Source organism: Mixophyes fleayi, chromosome 9 (genome assembly GCF_038048845.1).
Source record: "Mixophyes fleayi isolate aMixFle1 chromosome 9, aMixFle1.hap1, whole genome shotgun sequence".
Taxonomy (NCBI): domain Eukaryota; kingdom Metazoa; phylum Chordata; class Amphibia; order Anura; family Limnodynastidae; genus Mixophyes; species Mixophyes fleayi.
In genome coordinates, this window is record NC_134410.1 from 7323719 (window position 1) to 7347846 (window position 24128).

Consider the following 24128-nt stretch of genomic DNA (forward strand, 5'->3'; position numbering starts at 1 on the left):
GGCAGCAATTGTGTATGAAGCAGGAGGACAACTTGTATCTGTCCGTAGACAGAATTTTCTTATGTTATATTGTGAGCTGCTAATAATGATAAATGTAGCCGTTGATATGCAGAGATTAATGGGCTTTAAGTGTTATTAATCTCGGTAACCTTTTGCGAGTTGCGATCTGACATAAGGTTTTCAGCGCGCTACTTGACACGTTAGAAGATTGTGTCATTACTGCAGAATTACCACCCTTTCTTGCAATGACCCTCTCTGGTTTTTGACTCCCTAAGCAATGTCAGGAGAACTATTTGCAAAGCTCAATGTTCTACTTTGGAACTCGACTAAACATTATTAATTTTTTTTGTCTTTTTAAACACCTTTATTTAAAATGAAACATTTGAACACTGGTCTAAATGTATTTTCACAGCTCCAATCCTTCACAGCTCTGTGGAGCAATGAATGGTGGGTGGTCTATTTGGTTGCTATAGATACAGAGAGAAAGAAGAAGAAGAAAAAAAAAAGGATTTACTAAGCAGCAAACACTTGCAGCTCTTAAGGTCCCCTGAATGCATAATTTGTGACCTTGCAAATATCTGCTTATGTTTTCTTTTCTTTTTTTTTAGGTTTTAGACATTTAATAGCTACAATTATTTAAGACAGCTGTGAAAGTAGCTCTGTTTGCAAATGTAAAATAATCTAAACTTAGCAATCTATTTTTGTTTTCTGTTTTTACGTTTATGTTGCCACTATGTTGTTACAATGTTAGTGCAATGTGTTTTTGTGTTCCCTAAGTCATGGTATTTTATGCACCTCATTTATATAATCCATCAGCACTTCTGAACGTAGACATATCTTAATTTAATGCAGACCTATAATTATTTATTGGATAATGCGGAGGGACCTGCTTTTGATTTATTTTAATTGAGTGATCACCACTGTGCTTTTCCGATAAACAGAAGTCAATTTAATGTTCTAAATCTATACATTCAGCTCCATATATTAGGATCTTTTTTTTTTATTTAGACAATTATTGCCTGTTATTTAAAAAGTAATATATTTTTATAATTCAGCAGGGCTTTGCTTAGTTTTGTTTTTTTTGCATACTTAAAGGGGACCTTTGGCTTTTTAGGTAGTTTTTTTTACAAAGGGCTTTTTGCACTATGTAATTTTTCTTGTACAAAATTGGATATTTGTATAAGCTCCCTCCACCTGGGAGGAAAACGACGCACGTTGCACGCAAATGCCTTAAATCAGGTTTGAGGGCGGTCATTTGTACACTTGAAAAGGGCACCCAAGCTAATAATCATTAATTCAATATGAAAAAGCATTCTCTAACATTCAAAGACATGTCTGGGAAATGTCTAATGCTTAAGGTAACTTGAGATGTCCCATCTGGAGCAACGATTCTGTTTTATCCGCTCAGTTTTTCGTTGCCACGTGTGGAAAGGATAAAGGACAAGATGTTTAATGCACATGTAAAAATAGATCAAAGCCTAACGTTTTTCTTTAAATAAAGTATATATGACTGTTATTAGTTGCAATTATCCAACTTTGTTTTGCTACACTTTAAAGTGGTCGTCCTAGCTCCTTCAACAGTTACTGTCCCCCAAGACTTAAACTCATATTCATCCAGTCGTCTTCAGTCTACCCCCATAGCTCTATAAGTAAGAGGAGAATCATAGCTCAGAAAAGAGGCGATTGCCTACGTCGTGGAGTATTCTCAGGCTTTTTACTATTTCTTTGTACAAAAAGATGAATCTTTCAAAAAGAACAAACTGCAACTTGCCAGTGATTGATATGTAAAAACCATCATCATTCAAACCAGGTTTTAGAGAGCGCTTCTTGCAGACAAATAACCCCGAGTCTATATTATTCAGCTAAAAACAAGATCAAATGAAAATCAACCTGCAAAACCATGAAAGGCTTCTGTGATTTACTGCTACAAATGCTGCTTTTTGTTCATAATGCAGGAATCAGTATGTACTCACCAGTACATTATCAGCCAGTAATTCTATCAAATGATGCTGTCAACATAGAAAATATGACATCAAACCTTAAGTGCCTTCCCCCATGCCCACACCGTAAATTGGAAGTGATTGTTCAGCCCTTCAGCCCTCGACAATATGTAAATATATAGATAGATAGATAGATAGATAGATAGATAGATAGATAGATAGATAGCTATATAGATAGATATAGATATATCAGGTTTACGTTCACTTTGTTGTTGAAAGCGTCTGACTTTATATATATATAAACGTGTTATGATATAATAGAAGAGTTATTACCAAATAACGTTTTTCTTAGAATTTTATTTGCAAAGCTGTGCTGCTCCCTGTTTTCGCTGGTACCCCAGCTGTTTTGCTTTAAGCTTCATACATATTAGCTATTGGTGGACTGTGGACTGTTTTAATCATGCATATGAGTATCCTGAGCCATTCAAAAGCCTGTAAGCAGACTTCTTACAGGTCGATAATTTACCTCCATATTGTTGGCCTATTTGTAGATTAATGACTCACAGCCTCTGGCTTATCTAGTACTTGCCCCAGTCTGAAATTCACTAATCTTGGATACACGATATTAAAGAGCAAAATGAAATAGTGAAGCATGTGATCGTATGCAGATCTCGGTATATGTCTATGGAATCAGAAAACAGAACCTTTGCTTGTCAATACAGGATAGCAAAAATCCGTTCACAAACTGGAACATAGTTTAATGAATGAGAAAATGATATTTAAAGAGAAAGACAATATCTGATATACACAGTGATGAGAATAAAAATTATTTAAGATATTACTTGGCTCTAAATTCTAAATATGAGTGAATTTGGGTAGATAATATATCTAGTGCCAGCTGGGTGGCTCTATGTGGCTTATCCAAGGTGGTGTAGACACAGATTTTAGAAGGGAAGACTTGAAACTTTCCTAGGAAGAGCGTGATAAAGACCCCATGAAGCCACAGGCAAAATACTGGTTTGGGCCCTTTCCCATCTCTCCACAGATAAAAAGAGGTTCTAGTAATCTAGGGCCCTCCATGCACTGGGCCATAGGCGGGAGCCTAGTTACGTAATGGATAATCTGTCTCTGCTCCTTGGCACAAACAAAATAGACATTGTTTCGATGCATGCACTTATACGCAAAGTAGTAAAAAAAAAATACCAAAATTTTAGCTGGGTATAAAATGCAGCCAGTTCTTTTGGTCCCCAGAGTTGCTCAATAATAAAATTACAATAACATTTGTGGACTATGGCATGTCGATAGACAAGGGGACTTTGTAGTAGCGGCAGATTATAATAGGGGTATTTGGGGATAATGCTTGAGGTGTAGGGCTGTAAATTTTTTTCCTTATCCAAACCCAATCGTGAAAATTTAACCTTAACATGAGACAACGAGAGCTTTGGTTGAGGGGTTTACTGTAGGTTCCATAGATCTTAAGAATAAATTCTCCCTGTTCATCATAGGATTACTGTATCATCGTCACAGTTACAAATGGAGTGGAACAAATATGCAACATTCTAGGTATCTTTGTAACTATTTAATGTTACTTTATGACATTAGACTCTAGATTACTAGTGCGGTATCGAAAAATATCACTGCCGGCCAGACAGATCTGGGTTTTTTTTTTTCTGATGAAACAACCAGTCTATTAATATGCTACAGGATGATTTAATTATAAAGCAATATAACTTGTTGCAGTTTGACATTCTTGTTTATTATCAATATTAATGTCAAGCTTTGTATTAGCCTTTAACACTTACATCAATACTGCACAATAGTGAGATTTCAAATTGCAAGATAATACACTTAGTAATCCAGATAATGCTTCTCTCTGTGTCACGTTGAGCACAGACCGCTACTCTCCGCATCAAAACAGAGACTTTTATTAAATGCTTCAAAGTGGATTTTTATATTATGTCTTCTTTGTAGCTTAACAGTTCTTCCTGCTTTAGGAAATGTTTGGCTTTAAGTAAACGGAGACAAAATGTGTATTGGCACAAGAATAATCTTACTGCATCTTGCTAGGTCCTGATCCGTGCGTAATGTTATCTGATGACACTGCTGTGTGTATTTTGGCTTAAGGGATGAACCATTGCTTACTACAGTCAAGAAACATTTGCGTGAAAGAAGTTGACATGACACTAAATTATTGTTCTTGTTGTTTTTTTTTTAAACCCAGCAGTTCAACCTTCAAGGACTTAGAGGGAAATAGTCTCAAGGACAGCGGGCATGAAGAAAGTGACCAGACTGACAGCGAACATGACGTCCAACGGGGCTTGTACTGTGACACTGCTGTCAATGATGTCCTAAACACCAGCGCCAATTCGGTGGGGACTCAGCAGACAGATCAAGGTACTGTACGGATCCTGACAGCGTTCCTGTCGCCTTGGTAGTAGAACACATTCACCAGTCTGCAAAGATGTAGCCTTAACACGAGCCAACTTACTTGCAGGTTCTGTGTATCATGTTTAATCTTGATGCAACTATTGAAGGTGTGAAACGCGTGATTTAAGACATGCAATGTAAAACCTGCTATTTTGTCACTTGAACTCTAAGCTATTTTATTTCTAAATGCGTTGTAACGGCAATAATCATGACTTGTATAGTCTTCTGTTGCCTGACAGTAATACCTCACCTCCTATAGCTGTTATTTCTAGAGGAACATGGGAAAATCCTCTAATTGTAATGTTTGGTGTAAACAGTCAATCACTCTGTAGAATTCCCACAATAACAAGTCATACTCCAGCATTTTTCCTTTTTCTTTCTGCTTTTTTTTGTGCTCACTGTAAATAATTAGAATATATTGTTGACATTTCTGCTGTATTAGCAGTCTTCTTATTGAAACGGTTCCACTTCAACTATGGGATGACTATGCATTGCAGGGGATTAGCCGTACATTAAATTAATTTATTAAGCACCTATGTGGCCGTGATGCCTGCTATATACCAATTTAATAAATCTGCCAAACGATTACAGCAGAAGCCTATGTAAATGTGTTCCAAGGATAAGGGGCAATTATTTGTAAGCATCCATACGATATATAATGTAGAAAGTCAGATCTGTGCATTTAATGAAGTCCTTATTTTAGCATTCTCCGTGCACTGTATCAGTTCATTAGCCTTGGGACAGATGGATACAAGTAACCAGATAATAACTGGATAGCATAGAAGGAATTGATTTGTTTACCCATCAGTTAAAGTATTTCCCATCACTATAGGTTCTAGAATGATAGTTTACCAGATGGACCACACGTTCTATTGTATCTCATCCAGTGTAAGGTTTCATATTAGGTTTCATAAAAACCTAAAGGCAGGAGAGGTATTGGGAGCTCTTGCAAAGAGCATCATTTTCATGTGTAGAAAACTCCCAAGGCTCCATTTAAAGGGATGCTTCTGGGAAATGTGAAAAACTTTTAGATAGAGTCCACATTTGTTATAACGATCAGACATCTGTGTCACTCCTGATATTATGAAGCTGGATGTCCCAGTAATGATGCAAAACAGTAACTATTTATTCATTACACTCGTTGGGAGCTCAGTTAAAAATTGAATAAAAATGTATAATATTAGAACAAATCACAGGAGTTGAATTTCTAAATTATCACGGGAGATGTTAAGAAAGTACAGTCAAGACAATAGGCTTTGTCATATTAAAAACACCAGGCTTGGGCTACCTGTGGCTCGTTAGCTGCGGTGGAACTACAAGTATCAGCATGCCCTACCAGAATGTGGTATGTAAAAGAGGTTAAATTAAAGCACTCATGGGCGCCCCCTACCCGTAGCCTGAGCCCAGGAGGCTGCTCTATGGAGCCGCTTTTCCTGGCTACCTCCAGGAGGACTAATTACAAGCCACAAGCAAGAGACTGCAGCCTGTGATTGGTCCTCCTGCTTACGCCACCCTCTGCAAACCATTTATAGATGGTGGGCTTTACTGATATACAGTGCCGATGGAGCCCCTGGAATAATTGGGCTAAGCAGAGGGTCCACCTTAGAAAGATATTTTCCTTGGTCATAGTTTTAGTGTAAAATTATGCTCATCCTATGATTATAAATGTCTTACACCTGTTCTGTCAACAAAAAGATAGATGCTATCCATCAATTGCATCCTCTTAACTAGCATAGCGTGCTGAGATTTGTAGTTCTACAACAGCTGGATAGCACATGGTTTGCCTGCCTTACTACTAAACCATTGGACAAATGTGGTTAGACACTTTGTATCTGACATCTTGGAAGGATCTTGACAATATAAAGACATCTATTTGATGTCTTTTTAATGGTTTGGGAGTTCTAAAGGTTAGGCAATTAGTAGCGGACAATAAGTAAGCAATATAAAGCTATTTTATCATGATGTCAACATGACATAGATATTAAATGTCTGTGGTCTTTATTTCTTCTTTATAAAGATCTGTCCCTAGAGTTGTGTGTGTTAGACAACATTTTATATTATTGTCAAGCTGCGCAGTATAAATACTTTGGTTTGTATGTGGGATATATTGCTTAGTGTCCGGTAATGTTCAGTATGATTATCAATAGCTGAAGGTTTACTGTGGCTGATTACTGTGTATGGAATATAATGAAATAAGTCATCTTGTGATGTTGGGACTTATAGTACCTTACATCCAGCTAAAGTGCAACCCCCATGACATCTATAAAACTACAATGTCCAGTCTTTCAGTATTTATACAAAGACTGCATTACTCATGTATCACGGTACCCAAGTAGCATGGAATTCAAAGTATAAAACAAAGAAAAACAGCACAATTAAATTATCGCAGTAACTCTGTCATTTGCACTTACGATACAAAACACAAATCAGTAGCACATACAAGGAAACGTGCCAGATGTATACTGCAAAATGGACAGAAATTACACTGGGCTGTAATATTACAACAAATAAATAATTGCCCTTGTTTCTGAAATCTGTCTGGTAACTTAAATGAAGGTTCTGCACAATTGTACAGTGTATTAAGCCACTCGTTTGTTTGGCAGTTAAAAATGTACTGGTTCAAAATCAATTGAAAACAACATAGTGCTGTAAGCAAGGTAATACCTGGACTATTGATCCAATGATATCTACCGTGCACCTGTTATTTGCTGCAGAAATTGCTGCTCTGTTGTGTATTTTTAGAACACTTTGTATTTTGGCAATTTTTCGACTATTTTGTGTCTTATCGCGTTCAAGATAGCCTTACTCTCATCCTCTGATGGACCACAATTTTGTATCACCTTCTCTGCAGCTAAAAGACATGTCAATCAAATAATTCTTTTTTTTTTATTACTCTTGCCAAATATTTAGCATAACTATTTATATGGACTATTCCTTTATAGCAGATATAGGGGATGTATTCAACAGCAGGGGTTTCCAAGAAGTGCGTTAGACTATTTAGTAACTACTATGGGCAAACCCCATTTTAGGGCAAATAGCCTACGTTGTAGTGTAGCTTTAGCTGTACTCATAAGAGAGTTGACCGTTACTTTTATAATACCCATATCACCCATTTCATGTTGAGGAATCTAAAGGCTCCACAAGGGTCTTTTCATTACTTCAAAAGGCACCGTAATGGGAGCGATAGCTGTACGAAATAACCATTAAAGTGGTACATGAAGGGCTTGGCATTTTCTCAAAGCAAACATTTTAAATAGAAAAAAAAGTGGATTCGTTATATATGGCATCTTAATGGCATTGCTACTTTTGTAATACAAACATAAAAAAACAAAACGGCTACATTTAATGTGATTCAGTTTATCTAAAAATGTTTCCAATGCAGCATGACAGAAGCTTCAGAAGTTCACTTGTGTCCAAGCTTTCATTTGTGTTTGGGCATGAATGTTGTTTTTTAATGTCTAACTGATGCAAACATCCTATGCAAACATCTTGTCTTTTTCAATTAAGAAGTATGAATTCAGCTTGGTGCTCGGGGTGCTTGGATCTGTCTTGAGATAAGCTGTAGCTGCTTCTCAGCTGGAAGTCCTACTGCTCGAAGACTTAAGGATGTAAAAAACAGAATTCTGTGATTATGTGTTTGGGTTTTCAGCTGTTTAATGCGGTTCATGGTAAACATCATTAAAGCCTTTTGTTTTGATTTTGTAAATGAGTCAAATGGAGAGAGAAGGTTCTAGCAGACGGATTTTATCTTTTCATATGCAGTCTGCATCCTTAATGTTCCAAGAATAAAAATTTCTTTATCGGTCCTGCTGATAATAGAGAGAGATGATGTTTTCTGATAATATATATATATATGATCATGAACCTCTTAGAGGAAATATATCATTATTTTTGTTATGGCATTAAACTTATTTTTATGTCATATAGGGTAGTGTTATACCTTTATATTACCTTATACAGTTTATACCTATTAAATAGTACGGAAAAACAAATTGGAGACATTTAGAAAGACAGGCGCCCGGGTCACTAAGCATAAAGTGTAATTTTCTAAACCGAGACTGCCAGAACCGTGATTGGTTACTATGAGTTACAGAATCTTTTTTCATGATTATGTGTCCACCAGTTCTTCCATGTTCCTCATTCTGGGCCTAAAATTGCTTGTAAATCGGGCTTACGCGTGTCCGTATTCAACTACAAGCGGATCTGAAGAAACGTCTCTTGTTTAATATGGTTGTAGTAGGCTCTACATATAGGTACCTGCCGTATTGAGACAAACACTGTTTTTTTTAATTTTTTCTCTCCATGAAATGCATTTAATAGGATGTTATTAATGTCTACTGTACATAAAATGCATTTTTACAGTTGCCCATGATTGCAAACACATGTTCTAGCTGTATACACAGCCGTCATCACTATCAATCGGCCCTTACACCCGACCTGTAGCTGGTGCAAGGGATACGACTGAAAATCACGCACCAAAGCTTGAATTGGACGGATGTGTGTGCGCACGAGCTTGGCACGCCCTTACTGTACATTGATTACGTGCCTACACCCCCTCCCTCCCCCATTCTGCCCATGAAATTGCAGGCTGTTGAAAGTGTCCTTTGCATTTGGACATGTACTTGATGTACTCGCAATCACTGGCGTATTGTCTTTTTCTCAGCATGCGCAGAGTGATTTTACTCAAAATACGACACATATCGGCATTAATGTTCCTTAATGAATCAGGCCCACGTTGAGTATTACCATGGGAATAAAATACCCCACAATGTGGCTTTTTTTTTGCATGCTGAAATTGCAGAGGCAAAATACCAATTTTGGGATAGGGCCCTTGCTTTTTCAAGCTTTCAAAACTATTAATTACTGGTAATTTCCAACACTGTGTGCTCTCTTTGAAATTTCATCCACCCAACAACACGCCAATACTGCAACAAGACTATCCCTGGTTTGCAAAGCAGAATTCCATGTATCAAACATAAAAATTGTCCCTACTGTTTAATGTTGACCAACTGTATGCCTCATAATTAATTTTATTTAGGCAACGTCTCCACCAATCTGCTATTCAGTGACTACTTTTTCAAGCCTTTTCTTCAAATATTGTTTTGGGTAGTAGGTGCTCCCCCTTTAATTTATAGTAATATTTAATGGGCCACCTTTTCTCTTAGAACAGCAAATGCAAATTCAAAATAATTATGTAATCTGCAACAGTTTCAATAAACAAATGAACTACATTAGGCAATTAGATACATTTATAACCATTATTATATCAATCTCATATAGAGGGGATATAATATTTTGAAAAACAATGCCAAAAAATATAACTTATATTGTTACATTCCTACTTCTGTACAGTATGACCAATCTACTATAGAGCTTAACAGTTGTGTTATGAAGATATACAAGATATATTTTACTCAACATTGAATAAACTAAATGTAGAAAAAAATTGTTGCAATGTCATAAAAAGTAAAGTTTAACAAATATACATATTAAAGTGTGTCAATACCAAATATAAAAAAAAAACAAAAAACAAAACAAATATAAGACTACATTATTATAAGCGCAAGTATTCAAAATGCAAATGTCCAAACTAGTTATTTTTACGTATTTATATTATATATTATTATTTATTATTATTATTTATCGTTACATATTTACTATAGAACATATATGTTTTGTGTTCTGTGGTTATTCCCTCACAGGTATTTTGCTACCTTTATTGTGATACTGCAGTTTGGACTAACGGTGGCACTGTTTCGTTGCATGCGGAATCAGTGGCGCTATATAAATAAATGATGATGATGATGATGATGATGATGCATTCTATTTCATATATCCCGAGCTAGCCAAAAATCGGGAAACTGTAAACTAACTGTATGATTAAACAATCTTGTGCATATTTGGCCCTGTGTGTGGAGTACATGAAGTCATTATATTTTACTGGATATAAATGTAAAAGGATACAGTGTAATAACAAAAACTGTTTTCCCTTTAAATGTTTATCTATCATGTCTTATTCATTTATCATTTGTACTGTGGAGGTAGTGTTTTAATGGTACACCTTGGAGAATCGTAGTGGTAGATCTGTCAGGGGTAATTCTGCTCCTTACATGTGAGGTTAACACATAAACAATGGAGTAGTCTTATTTACGTCCCGCTCATTGTAGATCACACCAGATGTTCTGCAAGTAATTGAAAATTCCATTTTATTTGAACAGCGTTTGCTGTCAAAAAGTTTTATCTTTACTTCAACAAAGAGGTTGATTAAGTCCCCCAGGAAGTGAATTAGCATGTTTGAGGTCAGATAGTCTGCTTTGCAATTCATGGAGCCATTTCTCCCTAGGTTTTGCTGTGATGTGTAGCTTTATTTTGTAGTTTATTCTACTTGTAAACCGATTGGATGCAAAAGTTATCTTTTCCTCTGGGTCAGTGACGATAAACTCTCATTCCTCATTGCAGGATGATTTATAGTAAGGTTTGGACCTGTGCTGTATAACTGAATTGTCAGTTCTATTAATACCTTCTTTGTTTTGCGATGGCAGATGTGCATTTTCTACAGATCTCCTATAATGTATGCTATCTGCTAATATATCAGGTGCTGAAAGTGGTTTGAAGCCTGTCGAGATCCAATGCAGCTTTTCTTTGCTCAATTGCAAATGTGTTTTGCAAAACTAACTAATTAATTAACTAAATTACCATGTCACGCTATGAGCCAGTCCTATTTCTAACATGGCAGTTCTTACTAGTAAAAAAATATCAGTGTGTTGAATAGCTACAATATATCCTTATATGTGAAACTATTTAATTATAATAAAATAACACTTAGGGCCACATTTGCAGTTAGATGCAAATAAAAAAAAGGAGCACATTTTTTGCACTACTAGGGGAGGGATTTAAAATGGATTTAAAATGTGCAGACAGATTTAGAGAGGGCATGTCCTAGCGGAGCTCTGAAAAGAGACTTGTGCTTGCATCTGTATGCAGAGTAAGTTACATCTTGTGTATACTACTCATTGCACTTATAGAGGCGGATCGGGGAGAGGCAAGGCCTGTGCGAGTGTAGACCAAGCACAGTAAAGGAATGTGTAGATATTTGCGATTTATGCAGACATACCTGGATAAACCTGGCAGGATACATATCTGTTGCGGGGCTCTACCGCTGTATAAGACACCAACGGATAATAATGACACCTGAGATGCGCTTGACTATGCAATTTATTCCTGCGTATTAGACGGAAATTACATCCAACGCTACATGAGGTCTTTAATGTTCAATTTACGCTTTTAGTGTTTCAATGAACCTGCCACTATTTGCGTTTTCTGATTCTGTAGCACTTTAGAGATCCCTGAATTATAACAGGCACGTGTTATTAATATAGCTATAAACTCTTGTAAATAATATCTGTATGAACAGACAGTTCTGATGTCATCACTTATAATCAGATCACTTCAGTGCTCATTAGGTAATGTGTCTATTATAAGGAATGCTGCGCACACTACTTTAATATATAATAGATATTAAAAGTTACCTCCGGTACTTGTCCTAGAGCCTTGTGCCTTTACATAGTCATAGAACTCCTCGAGTATTTCTAATGTCCAATATAATTAACAGTAGGAACCCCTATGCTCCATATGCCATGATTCCATTGTTCCAGTTATACTTAGATTTTAATTATAATTTTTTATCTATATACGTCCTATGTGTTCTTATACTTTGTTTAGAACAGTAAACCTTATATCTGCTACACACTTACAAATGGAATCTTAAAGGCCCAGTAAGTTTATAATCCTCACCCACAACAGGGAGGCCGTCTACGGCTGGCAAACTCAGCTCATCCACTTTCTGTACCAGAAGGGGGGGACAGCAGGGAGCTGCTGTACTACAGGTCGTCTCCGACGAAGCTCTGCAAAGTAGTACTAAAACCACATGATAAGCACATCTAGCAGGCGCCTGTCCTTATATGCTGCAGGACACCCTCAGAAAGTCATGCAGAGTAGCAATTGGTCTCCTTACCCACTCCACACCAACCCGGTCAGTCAAGTGTAAACTTGCTGAGTTGGCGACTATTCTAAATGTGGACCCCCTGTTACTAAGAAGTGACCCCCTGATGCGACCCTCATAAACATAGTCTTACACTTAAATACGTCTAAAAGAGAAAAAAAGTTATAAACGGTGCACTCACCTCCTACATTGTATTTATCTTCAATATTATATTATTTTCTATATATTGTTTTATTTATCACTAATAGCAAATCGATTGTCCCTTATATATCTATTGTTAGAATTTCAGCACTTTCTTTTTTTCCCTGTTAGTGAAATGGATCTAATTTAAACAAATACTGTAGCACCCCCTCTATAGGAGGTGAATGCACCTCAAAGTCCTCTATTCACTTTCCATCTGAAAGCCTTTAGGAGGTCAGCTCTCCTTAAATACAGTAGTGTTTTATAAAATAACTCACCCTGCATCATTTTACAATTGTTTTTTTTTGTAATATTTAAATGTATATTAAACAATTTTATTTGGGGTGGGGGCACTTGAAATTTAAAGATCGTTTCTGATTCCCTCAAAGCGTGTCTTCAGCATCTTTTGTTGTTGTGTTACCTCTTTAACATCTTTGAAATAAGTGTGTGTATTGAACGACTGTTTAGTGTGTAAAGGGGTCTCTGGGCTGTGTGACAACACAACCGCACAGATAACAGCAAGAGAGGACCATTCTATACTGCATTATAATATTTACAAGTCTTATCTGCTATCTCTCCTGCACTAACCTGAGGGGATGGCAGAACTAAGCCTCTTTCCGGTGAAGAGCCGGTCCTGGGAGCATATATTATTTGATGAAGGTGATAGACTCTTTGTGCCAGATCTTTCAGAGAGCTGCTCTGAGGACATAATAATCAATACGAGAGGAATGAGGGAAGTCTACTGATAATTATTGCCTTCTTATTACCATAACAACAACACTGCTGACTTTAAAAGCAGCAGATCATCTTTATTCCTCTGCATCCGACTCTAGGCTGTCGAAAATTGGCTGCAAATTTGCATAATTTTCTGGTGAACCATCAAGGATAATAGAAAATAATAATTCAGAAATCCGTTTTCACAGCCGTTTTCTTTCAGACATGTTTAATTTACTTGAGTGTGTAAGAAATTCACTTGCATTATTGATTGTTAACGGTCCATCACCTTAATGAGCCATAATGTCTATTTGGCGATTATTTACCTGCAGATAGAGGTGATTTTTAGTTCACAACTGACATACGGGGCATCTTTTTGGGTGCTTTATCTCATTCCCATGTTGATGAATTTCTGTAAGTGTTGTGTTAATCTTAATGAGCCAAGCGGCGGTTCCAGTTTATGTATGTTGGAGACAACATGGCTGCTTGGATTGGCATATTACAGCCAATGGTTGTTGAGGACTAAAACGCTGTGAGTTACAACCTGCCGGGCTAGTTGTGATGACTCGTCATGTCTCTTCCGTCCCGGCTGTTGCTGCCTCTCAGTATATTCTTGCCGGTCGCCAAGAAGCCGAGACCCATCTTCCGGTCACTTATGCGGTCAGCTGTATTAAACAGCATTTCACTACATAGGAGCTCAGTTCAGGGAAGGCATATGATTGCCCCATAGTACTTTAAATAGCAGGGAGGGCTTAGCCTCAATGCCGGTTATACTGTTGTTTCCCTGCAGTTTTGTGAAGCCTGTTGTGTGGCTGAAACCAGTTGCTGCTGAATTGTTGCCTGACCTTGGTGAACCCCCCTGAACTTTCCTGTCTGCTGCCTGTCTCAACCATTGCCTTTGTTTACTGGACTTTTGTTGCTGGCTTCCCGCTCTGACCTTGGCTTGTCCCTGCATATCCTTGTCTGCCTTGAACTTTGCATTCTCTACAGTTTCCACTCCTGGTGTTACTCCCTTGTTTATCAGCTGCTACTAGTCTCCATACACCTTCCATACCTGTCCTCCGCGATAAGTATTTGTTATGCTGAGCTCAAGTCCTGGTGTTTTTCAAGTACCTGTGAAAATACTGCTTTCTACAGGAAAGGCAGCTTACTATAGGTGAAGACCTCTAACTGCCTTGTTCTAAGAATTTATCCGGTGTCAATGTGTGCCGTTACACTGTGAAGTATTCTATCCAAAGGGTTGATTTGTAGCGTATTCACAAGCAAGTTTATGAGGTTAGATATCCTAAATCTATGATTTTTCCTCTTTATTTGATTCAATATGAGGCGCTAGAGGGGTATAGCACATTCCCTCGCTGACAGTGAGAGCTAAGCATTCACTGACAAACATCTATGTTGCAAAGCATTTAAGTCAGATGGGTAGAAGACATCTCAATAATTCATAGGCTGACTTCTTGTATACCGCAGATATACTTTCCCCAGTCTTTATGTATGCATTTGGTAACCCGTGTTGCTGTTCTGCTCATTATGATGAATAATGTTTACAGCACAGCCGGGGTGTTTTAACATAAACACGTTTATTTGCATTATACAATTTTATTTCGGTTTTTTTCCTGTACTTGCCTAGCAATCCGCGATGGAGAACTCCTATGTGCCTCAGTGTTTTCCACACAGTCTGGCCTTTTTGACAGTGGAAATTGGTATTGTGAAATTATTTTGTACATGGATGCACATACATTAACAGGTTTAGTAGGAATGGATGCATATAGCTGGTTACTGCACCCGGCACTCTAATGACGAGAGGGGCAGGGGCTGGCTGGGCTGGGGAGCAGGAGGACATCTGCCCCCCCAGGCTGGTTCCATAGTGAGCTACCTTGGGCTGGGTCACTGTGCCACCTGAATTTTTTTCCCTTTAATAGAGGCTGCTGAGTTGAGTCTTGCATCCCGGGCTAAAATTTGCCAGCCCTCCCCTGGAAGTGGGCAAACCTTATGGTAAAGGGGTGCCCCTGAGTTATGTTACAAAAATACACTAGTGTTGAGGCCAATACTAGGTCCAGTATAAATTTGCAACATTCTAATGGCGTAGCTGAGGATTGTAAAATAATGAATTTTATGCAATTTGGAGAACTATGGAACTTGTGTTAAGGTTGGTGGGGTCAACATGCTGACACCCGTCCCCCTGTGGAATTGGCGTCTATAGGTATGAGCCCAGTCAGCCTAATTTATCTACCTATGTACGACTCTACTATTTGGGCTGTATTTCTCCATTGAAGTCTTCCCAATTTGTGGGCTACGGCAAAATGTCAGCCTCCACTGTATGAGACAATCCCAAATCACCAATTCAATAGTAATAAAGGATCCCCCTCCAGTTGTGATTTTTTTTGTTTTGTTTTTTGCTTTTCAATTTCTTCTTTAACATTGTCTTGCTGCTGCTGAGTTGTAATAGCAGAGTATGTGGCTGTACGGTTTTTCCGCTGGGGATGCTTTAGGAAACCGGAGTCACACTTATACGCCATTTTCAGTGCATTAAAAGAAAAACTGTATTAATACATTTGATGAAAAGCCTTTGAATTATTATCGGATTGTGGATTCGAAATATAGCAGCAATAGTTTTTATCTGTGCATAATCTATTATTATTGATTTAAATAATGAAAAATAGTCCCTTCTAGGGTTATACAATATGATTCATAAACAGTTTTGTTCGTTATTGTTATTGCTTCAGTCAAATAAATGAGAGAAGTTATTACATTTTTAAATGAGGAAAGAATAGTTTATAATTTGAAGGAATAGGCATTTGGGGAGTAGTGCAGAATATTTGCAGGAGCTAACCACCTCCGTCTCAGAGGGGTGTAAAGCACAATGGTAGAACTGTATGTTACATGAAGTGTAATCTGGTCTGCGACAGGTCAGAAAGTGTCCCCTGTCCTTGGGAAAATGGAAATAACACATCTGACAGCTCCAGTTTCTATGGAGATAAAATATCTCGACAGCCATCGAGATTTACTGTTCAGTTTAAAATTTTGTAACCAATAAAGAAGAAATTGCCACAAACGGTTTTTGATATATCACATCCCCTAGTCAGGCCTAGAAAATGCTGCAGATTTTCCATGTTCTTGCCAGCGATTGCGATGGCGCACAAGAAAACAACACTTGTTTTTCCAACAATACTCTGCTCTATTGAAGTTTGTGTTCAGTAGGAATTAAGAGTCACATTTCTGTTACAAGAGGAATGCGACTATTACCATTCAATGCTAATAAGTGTAAAATTGATAAAATGTCCCCTTTTCAACAAAACCACTGATAATATGTAGATTTTAATGAAGTAGAAAATTGTAGCAATAATCATAGTATAAACACAATTGTGTTGCAATGTCTTCTGAAATTGAGTTACTGTATCCATCAATTTAGAGCACAACTCAAGAAGAGTGCAACAAATAGGGCAATGAAATTCATGCAGACACTTCTTTAGAGGGGTGATGGAGTCTAAAACAATGATACAAACATAATTTTTCATACTTCTACCCAATGCAACTCCTTGCTACATGTCCAAAAAATGTGCTCTATGCCTTAAAAGAACTAGTTAAAAAAAAACTGGTATAGCCCAACCCTAAAACCGGACATTTATGAAATGAGCAGGCAGTACTGGATGAAATGCATTCTGCATGCCCTCAGCTGTAACTATGTATGTCCACTAATTACAGCGTTGCCTGGGGGCTCGTCCAGGAAGTCTGTTTGATGGAATCTGTTCATGTTGCATTCAAACAGATTGTGACATGGAAAAGACATTCTTCAAAATACTGCAGGCATTGGAATCTGTGTAGTATATACCTCCCGAACGGCGAGAGCTAACGCTGACTATCGCTGGTAGAAGTTTCCCCGTACAAAGCGATTGTTCCGCCGCTGCAATAGGTGGCCGGAGGAAGTCTGTGCTATTGGCCAAAGGGTTAAGTGATTTAGCACAGGTAACTGTAATAGTAAATGAAGCGGGAAGTTCGGGAATATTTTGTACCCGGTGGAAGGGGTCATGTTGGAGGGTCTGTAGATGGTCACTCGTATGTTCTTGCTATGCTCCCATGCACCTTAAACGATCAACCCTGCAGTCACGTGTGTATTTCATGGGTTCAATCTTGAACGGGCTACTGAGCAGTCCTATTTTGAAAGGCACAGTAATTCACACTTGACTGTTTTAAAAAACGACAAACCTCAGAATATCCTTTCCCATAACTCTTGCTTTGGCGAACCTGCAAACCTTATATCTCCTCAAGTGCACATTATGTTTCAACTTCCAGATCCCGTGGAATACACATGACTGAACTGGTAATTAAGAGGCAAAGACTTTCAAAGTCAGAAAAAAAGAGAGAGAGAGAGTGTAGAGGCGATGAAAAATGAATTTTAAAATTTGACAACTTGAGGAATAAAATCTAAACGATTTAATCAGAATAGTGGCTGCCACGTCCATGGAGACTGGTAAAAGTAATTCATCTCCCGGTTATCAGGTGATAGGAAAAATACCCCAAACTTCTGCTTACACAGCAGTGAACATTACTTCATCTCAGGACTAATCAATCTTGGGAGCTAATGAGTCTGAAGGCAGACTGAAGCTATGGGGCTGGCACCAGGAAACTCACGTTACAGACTGCCCTGGTCTATTAACCTTTTTTTATGCTTCCTTCTCTGCACTAAATTTGGATTCCAAAGCAAGATTTAATGTCAGAGACAGGACTGTTGCATTGCGACTCAGACAAGTCATTTGCAGAGCAGAGGAGAAAATGTTCGAAAAAATAAGGTTTTCTGAACTTTATAGGAAACATGAAAGCTTAACGAGACTCTGAACACACCAAGCAAACAGCTAGGAAAAATAATGAACAAGATATACAATATATATATATATATATATATATATATATATATATATATATATATATATGTACTGAAGAAAATATCCTATTCTAGCTCCATGCTGTCATAATACATCCAACGGCATGAAGGAAATTACACAATTAAAGTACAGGTTCATGTTTTAGTAAATGACTGGTAAAATATATGGTTAGAGTATGCAGTATTTAGAGATAGGAAGCACAGTAGTTTGACTCTCAGCGTTGGGGTCATAAGTTTGAATCCGACCAGGGACCTATCTGTGTGGAGTTTGTATGTTCTCCCCTTGTTTGAGTGGGTTCCCTCCCGTTGCTCCAGTTTCCTCCCACACTCCACAGATGGTAGGTTGACTTATGGTTATTCGGAGGTAGGGATTATCACTAAAGGTAATTACAGTGCCCCCTGGAGGCCGATGTGTTGCAGAGTGTCCTATACCTTCCTTGATAAACCTCTTTGGATTTAAAGGTCAATAATTAATTTGGCCTAGGTTTAAGGTTACATTACTATTTGTGAATGTTTTTGAATAACATTTGAATCGCCTTTTCAGATTTTATTTTTCTTAAAGCTGTATATAGACTCAGAGCTAAAAACGCACTTGGACACTTTATATACCCCTGCCGGGAGATACTGAAGGCTAGTATGGAAAGAAGAGGAGAGCGCAATTTGATAACGGCATCAATTGGGTGGGGCAAGGTGTATAATGGCTCTTAATTGTGTCACCACCATGCCCCTGTTCACTCAGTTACTGAGTGTACATTGTACCTTGCAGACAGGTAACCACCCCTATAGGAGAATTGCCTTCTGGGAGTCTGAGAGGGCTAATTCTAATTCTAGAGTCTTCCAGACATTCCGGGACGTTAGACAACCAGGAATAAAAGTGGACCTATCAATGTAAGGAATACAATCACCTTATATACTGAGGTCACATGCCTCCTTATAAATTCGTACTGATCTCAAAAAAACTCTGCTGTGATAACATATGCTGATCTTGCCGCTATATACTGCACCAAAGCCATATCGGACAAATCTAGAGTAACCTTAGTTATATTAAGGCTGCATTCAGATGTTTTTTTTTTCTATAAATACACTATACACCTTTTCTTTTACATGCTGCGTCCAGGAGTGGGGACACTGAGACAGTCCATATTTTTCGCGCCATTTTGTTATAAGAAAAAAAACACCCATATGGACGTAACACGAAGGCTCTCTTTCCTGTATGGAACAATGTGACAAGTTTTTTTTTTTAATGCGACAAATATACTGTAATCAATTCATCATCTAGACCAGTGATAGGCAACGTGATACACTACAAGGGCCACATTGCGGGCCTCTAACCTTCTAAAGGGCCACACACTACCCTTAATCCCAGTAATAAGTTAAAACAATAAATTTAATTAAAGAAAAAGACAGTTACCTGTAATAACGTAGCAGCAGGTATTTAAAACAAGTGTTACAAGCTATAACACACACATCTGACACTAAAACAGGAAGGAGCTGGGGGGCCACAGGTGAAGGTTCGGAGGGCCACAGGTGAAGGCTCTGAGGGACCCCCTATTGCCCATCACTGATCTAGATAGACATTGCAGTTTTATGAAAGATAGTAAATCTCTTTTTTTAAGTTGGTCTGAAATGGGGATGTGTCTATAATATATTTTACAATTTAAAGTAGAAAATATTGTATTTATTTATTTATTACTTATTTTACTCTTGGAACGATTATAATAGGGCTCCAGGGGATGGAAGTAAGTTTCTACGAGATGCCAGGATCAAGGGCATAAGAACCTACATTTCTGCTAGTTGGAGAAAGGAAGTTGATTCCAGGAAAAAAAAAAAAAAATAATGCAATTATTTTTTTTACATTTACATTGGGAGCAAATAAAAAAAAAAAAGAAAGAATGTTTGCATTATGAGCTGCATAAAAAATCATGCCATAAAGAGAACTTGCATTCTGGTTACCAGGCTGTGTATGGATTTTTTCATTAAAGTAATGGTCTGCAAAGCTATATACTCAATGATCGGGAACTGTATCCTCTCATATTTACAATTTGCAAAAAGGTCAGAGAAATTAGGGGCTCGTACGGCCGTTGCTTCCAATCATAAATGAGAGTCCTGTTGCTGTATTAATAGGTCCATCTGTGATTAGAAATTCACAAACACTTATCCTGGATCATAACAGTATCAATGAGCCAACATATTACAAATAGAGGAAGAACTGTGTATTGTAGGACCAAACAATGTGATAAGTCAATGGGGTGGTTCTGTTGATGCTGAAATAGCCAATCAGTGTTCGATTGTGTACTTGGGTATCGGTGGATTTTCAGGTGAGAATATAAGAAACAATGCAGCAATGTGTTAAATTAAATGCATTCAGAGTAATACAACTTGTTAAATGTAGTGTGACTACATATTAAATATAGTAGAAGGCAACAAAGACTATGAGACTTCTCTCGTTCTGCTCCCCACTTATAGAATTTCCTACAACACCCGATCAGACTCTCCCAGCACCTTCAAATCTTTCAACACTCTTTATTAGAGCCTTCTCCCACCTATACTCATATTTGCCAACTTTTTTGGCTCTATGATTCACATCATTGTGCTGTGTGGGGGGTCATGATCACATGATTATCTAAGTGGATGGGGTGGGGTAATCTTTTCTTCTGGGAGAAATTCGGGAGTCTCCTAGACTTTATGGGAGATTAGGAAAGTATGACTATACTACCCACACCCTCAACTGCCCCAATCTCCTCTCTGAGCCACAGTCGCTCCTCTTGTTTCAGCTGTGCCCTCTACTACTTAGAATGTAAGTTCTCTAATGAGCAGGGTCCTCCATACCCTTTGTTATCATGTCTTTATTTATTTTGTCTGCCTTGTATGTCCTTGTTTTATATATGTCCTGTTTTCCCTACCGTACGGCGCTGCGGAGCACTGTGGCACTTCATCGTCACTGTTTATTTATATAGCGCCACTGATTCCGCAGCGCTGTACAGAGAACTCACTCACATCAGTCCCTGCCCCATTGGAGCTTACAGCACTCTACAATTCTTACGATAATAATAATAATAATAGTAATAATAATAATAATAATAATAATAATAATACAAGCAATGTAGAAAGAACAGCAAGAACAACGCAATGACACCATTACCTAAATACAGTGTAACAAAAATAAAAAAAATACTTTGTTCCCGGTTTAAAAATTAATGAATATAACATTATAACTTGATACTGAAAAGCAAAGTCATAATATAATCTTAAAAGTTTAAACTAAAGAAGCTTTAAAGTATACACAGTGGAAGCTGTCATTTTGTGGACTTAACCGGTATTTATTAGCACAGAGCCTATGGCTCCATTAGTAAATAGTGAGCTATACACCCTACCTGTTAGCACTGGGTAACTGAATTTAATTCATTGCTATCATGTTGTGTTCTGTGACTGTTTATCAGGATATAAAGTCAATAGACTTGTGCTTAGATGCTCCTGCGTCTCAGAATCGTGCGTGCATGTTCCCCGCACACAGGGTTAATTATCTGTCCTGAGATTGCTTCTGTACAATGAGCAATATATTTGCAGCAGTTAAATTCTTGGTGGCCCTCCAGTTCCAATATATATATTTTTTCCTCCCCTCTCAGATCATATTGTACTATATGCACATGAATCACTGCAGTTTGCATAGAACACATTGTACTTCAAAGCAGCCATTAGATCGCTCTTGCACCAAAAATACCCTTTGAAATACTTATAGATGCTGCCGCGTTGCACAGCCAGAGGGACCAGATCCATGCTTGTTGTCAAGAATGTCTGTGCCGTTCTACTCTGCCGTGACAGGGGGAATAAGGCCCCTAGGCTTAAAAGCAAGTGAGATTTACAAAGTCCTTTATTGTACTGCTTAATGAAATACTCTCTCTGTTTTCCAGGCAAAGCTATCTTTATCTTTTTTTCTTTTTTTTTTTAATTAAAGTATTAGGTCACTTTACTATGTGAACAGGAATGCAAAATAATAACAAACACAGCAAAAATAGCTAAATTTAGCCACTCTCTATGGTAATTAGTGAGACATGCTTCCTAAATTTGCCAAGCCCTCTATCAGCTCTGTATAGCCATTATGTATTGTGAGTTTATTTATACCTAATGATGATCGCAATACTGTGCAAAGGGACGATTCACCCTAGTACCAGCTAATGCTCAATTATGACAGCTAAAGTCTAGTGTCTTAGAGTAAATATCTTAGGATTTAGAAATCTGGGGCCTGATTCATTAAGGATCTTAACTTAAGAATCTTCTTATTTCAGTCTCCTTGACAAAACCATGTTACAATGCAAGGGGTGCAAATTAGTGTTCTGTTTTGCACATAAGTTAAATACTGACTGTTTTTTCATGTAGCACACAAATATCAACTTTAAATTTCATTGTACAAATAAATAAGCTATTAAGTATTTGTGTGCTACATTAAAAAACAGTCAGTTTTTCACTTATGTGCAAAACAGAATACTAATTTGCACCCCTTGCATTGTAACATGGTTTTGTCCAGGAGACTGAAATAAGAAGTTTCTTAAGTTAAGATCCTTAATGAATCAGGCCCCTAGTGTGATGTGATGACATGCCATATAAATAGTTTCAACGCATTTTATTATTATACTAGTGAACAAGATATTTTTTTAGAAATAGTTTTTGTACTCTTAGGAAGGAAATCAGTTCCCCGTGTTGTGCCGCATAGTGCCTCCGAATCGGTCATGAAGGCAATGTATATACTACCTTAGTACCTTGAGTGTGGTGTTTGGCAGCACATCACAGGGGAATTAGTTACTCCCTCAAGACCTTTTAAAAAAAAATGTAACCAGTAAAAAAAAACAAGAAAGGAAAGCAACATCGAAAATTGTCCAGTAATACCCGTAAATACAACATACAACACCAGTCACAGTATCTGTACTGGTCTTGGGAATACATTGTTATGAAAAGAGTTAACTATCTATTTACAAGAATACTTGTCTGAACAGGACACTATTTTGTGGCGAGTTCTTCATTTTAATGAATAAGATTTTGGTATGCATCTATTTCAATCATAATTGAACACATCAAAAAGCCATTATAATTCAAAATTAGAATTAACACAAATCCTGTCGTACATTAAGCATTTGCATTCAGTCTGCTGACAGCCCAAAATTATAATATTTCATTAATGAAACTATAGCTGCATTGAAAATGAGAGCAGGCTGCAATCAATTACTTTTTCAAACGTGATAAATGTTTAAGAAAAGGGAATTTAAAATGTGTAGTTATAGGGGGTTATTCAATAACAAGTGTGCACAAAAATGCATAGCAATCAGTCACAGACTAGATTATATTGTCCAGCATGACGCTCAGAAAGTGCATTAGTCTACAATTAGATTGTCATCATCAGCCAAATGAATGATGTCATAGTTCTGATTGACAGCTGACCCTTCTCTTACATGCATAAGACAACAGGTAGTATATTGTGAGCGATAGCAGTTTAGAGGTAAGAATTAAGACAACATGGGAACTGTTAGAGATTTTCATCCACCCAAAGCTTGTGTGGGTAAGCTATTTTTAAGGGGGTATGCCATAGCCAGACCCAGTCCTCAGAGCTCCCCAACAGTGCAGGTTTTCCATATCTCCTTGATGGAGCACAGGTGTATTCATTACTGACTGACACATTGTAACAGATCCACAGGTGGTCCCAATTATGTCACATGTGATCCAGAAAACCTGCACTGTTGGGGAGCCCTGAGGACTGGGTTTGGGAAACCCTGGGGTATGGTGTTTAACACCTGCATTGTTTATGTGTGGAATGGTGAGCACCTTTTAATTCTCATCTATGAAATGGTTGCAACTAAAAAAAGATATGGATAGATATCTGCTTTATATTTGCCAATTGTGGGAGGACATTAAATAAGGGGGTTTTCAATGACTCAGCAGACTGTTTAGCCATCAACAACTTAACGCGTTTCGCATCAGACTTGTGTTTGTTTTA

General features: G+C 37.7%; 1 protein-coding gene across 4 annotated transcripts in view; it reads left to right on the plus strand.

Moving 5' to 3' along the window:
- The window catches only part of PCDH19 (protocadherin 19), a 127251-nt gene that overhangs the window by 76600 nt on the left and 26523 nt on the right, over nt 1–24128 (plus strand). For 2 of the 4 annotated variants that reach the window (XM_075186250.1, XM_075186253.1), the window contains exon 4: nt 4165–4334. In XM_075186250.1, the coding sequence (XP_075042351.1) occupies nt 4165–4334 (170 nt within the window). Of the gene's footprint in view, nt 1–4161; nt 4335–24128 lie in introns of all 4 variants that reach the window. The other 2 variants (XM_075186251.1, XM_075186249.1) reach the window with 1 other exon arrangement.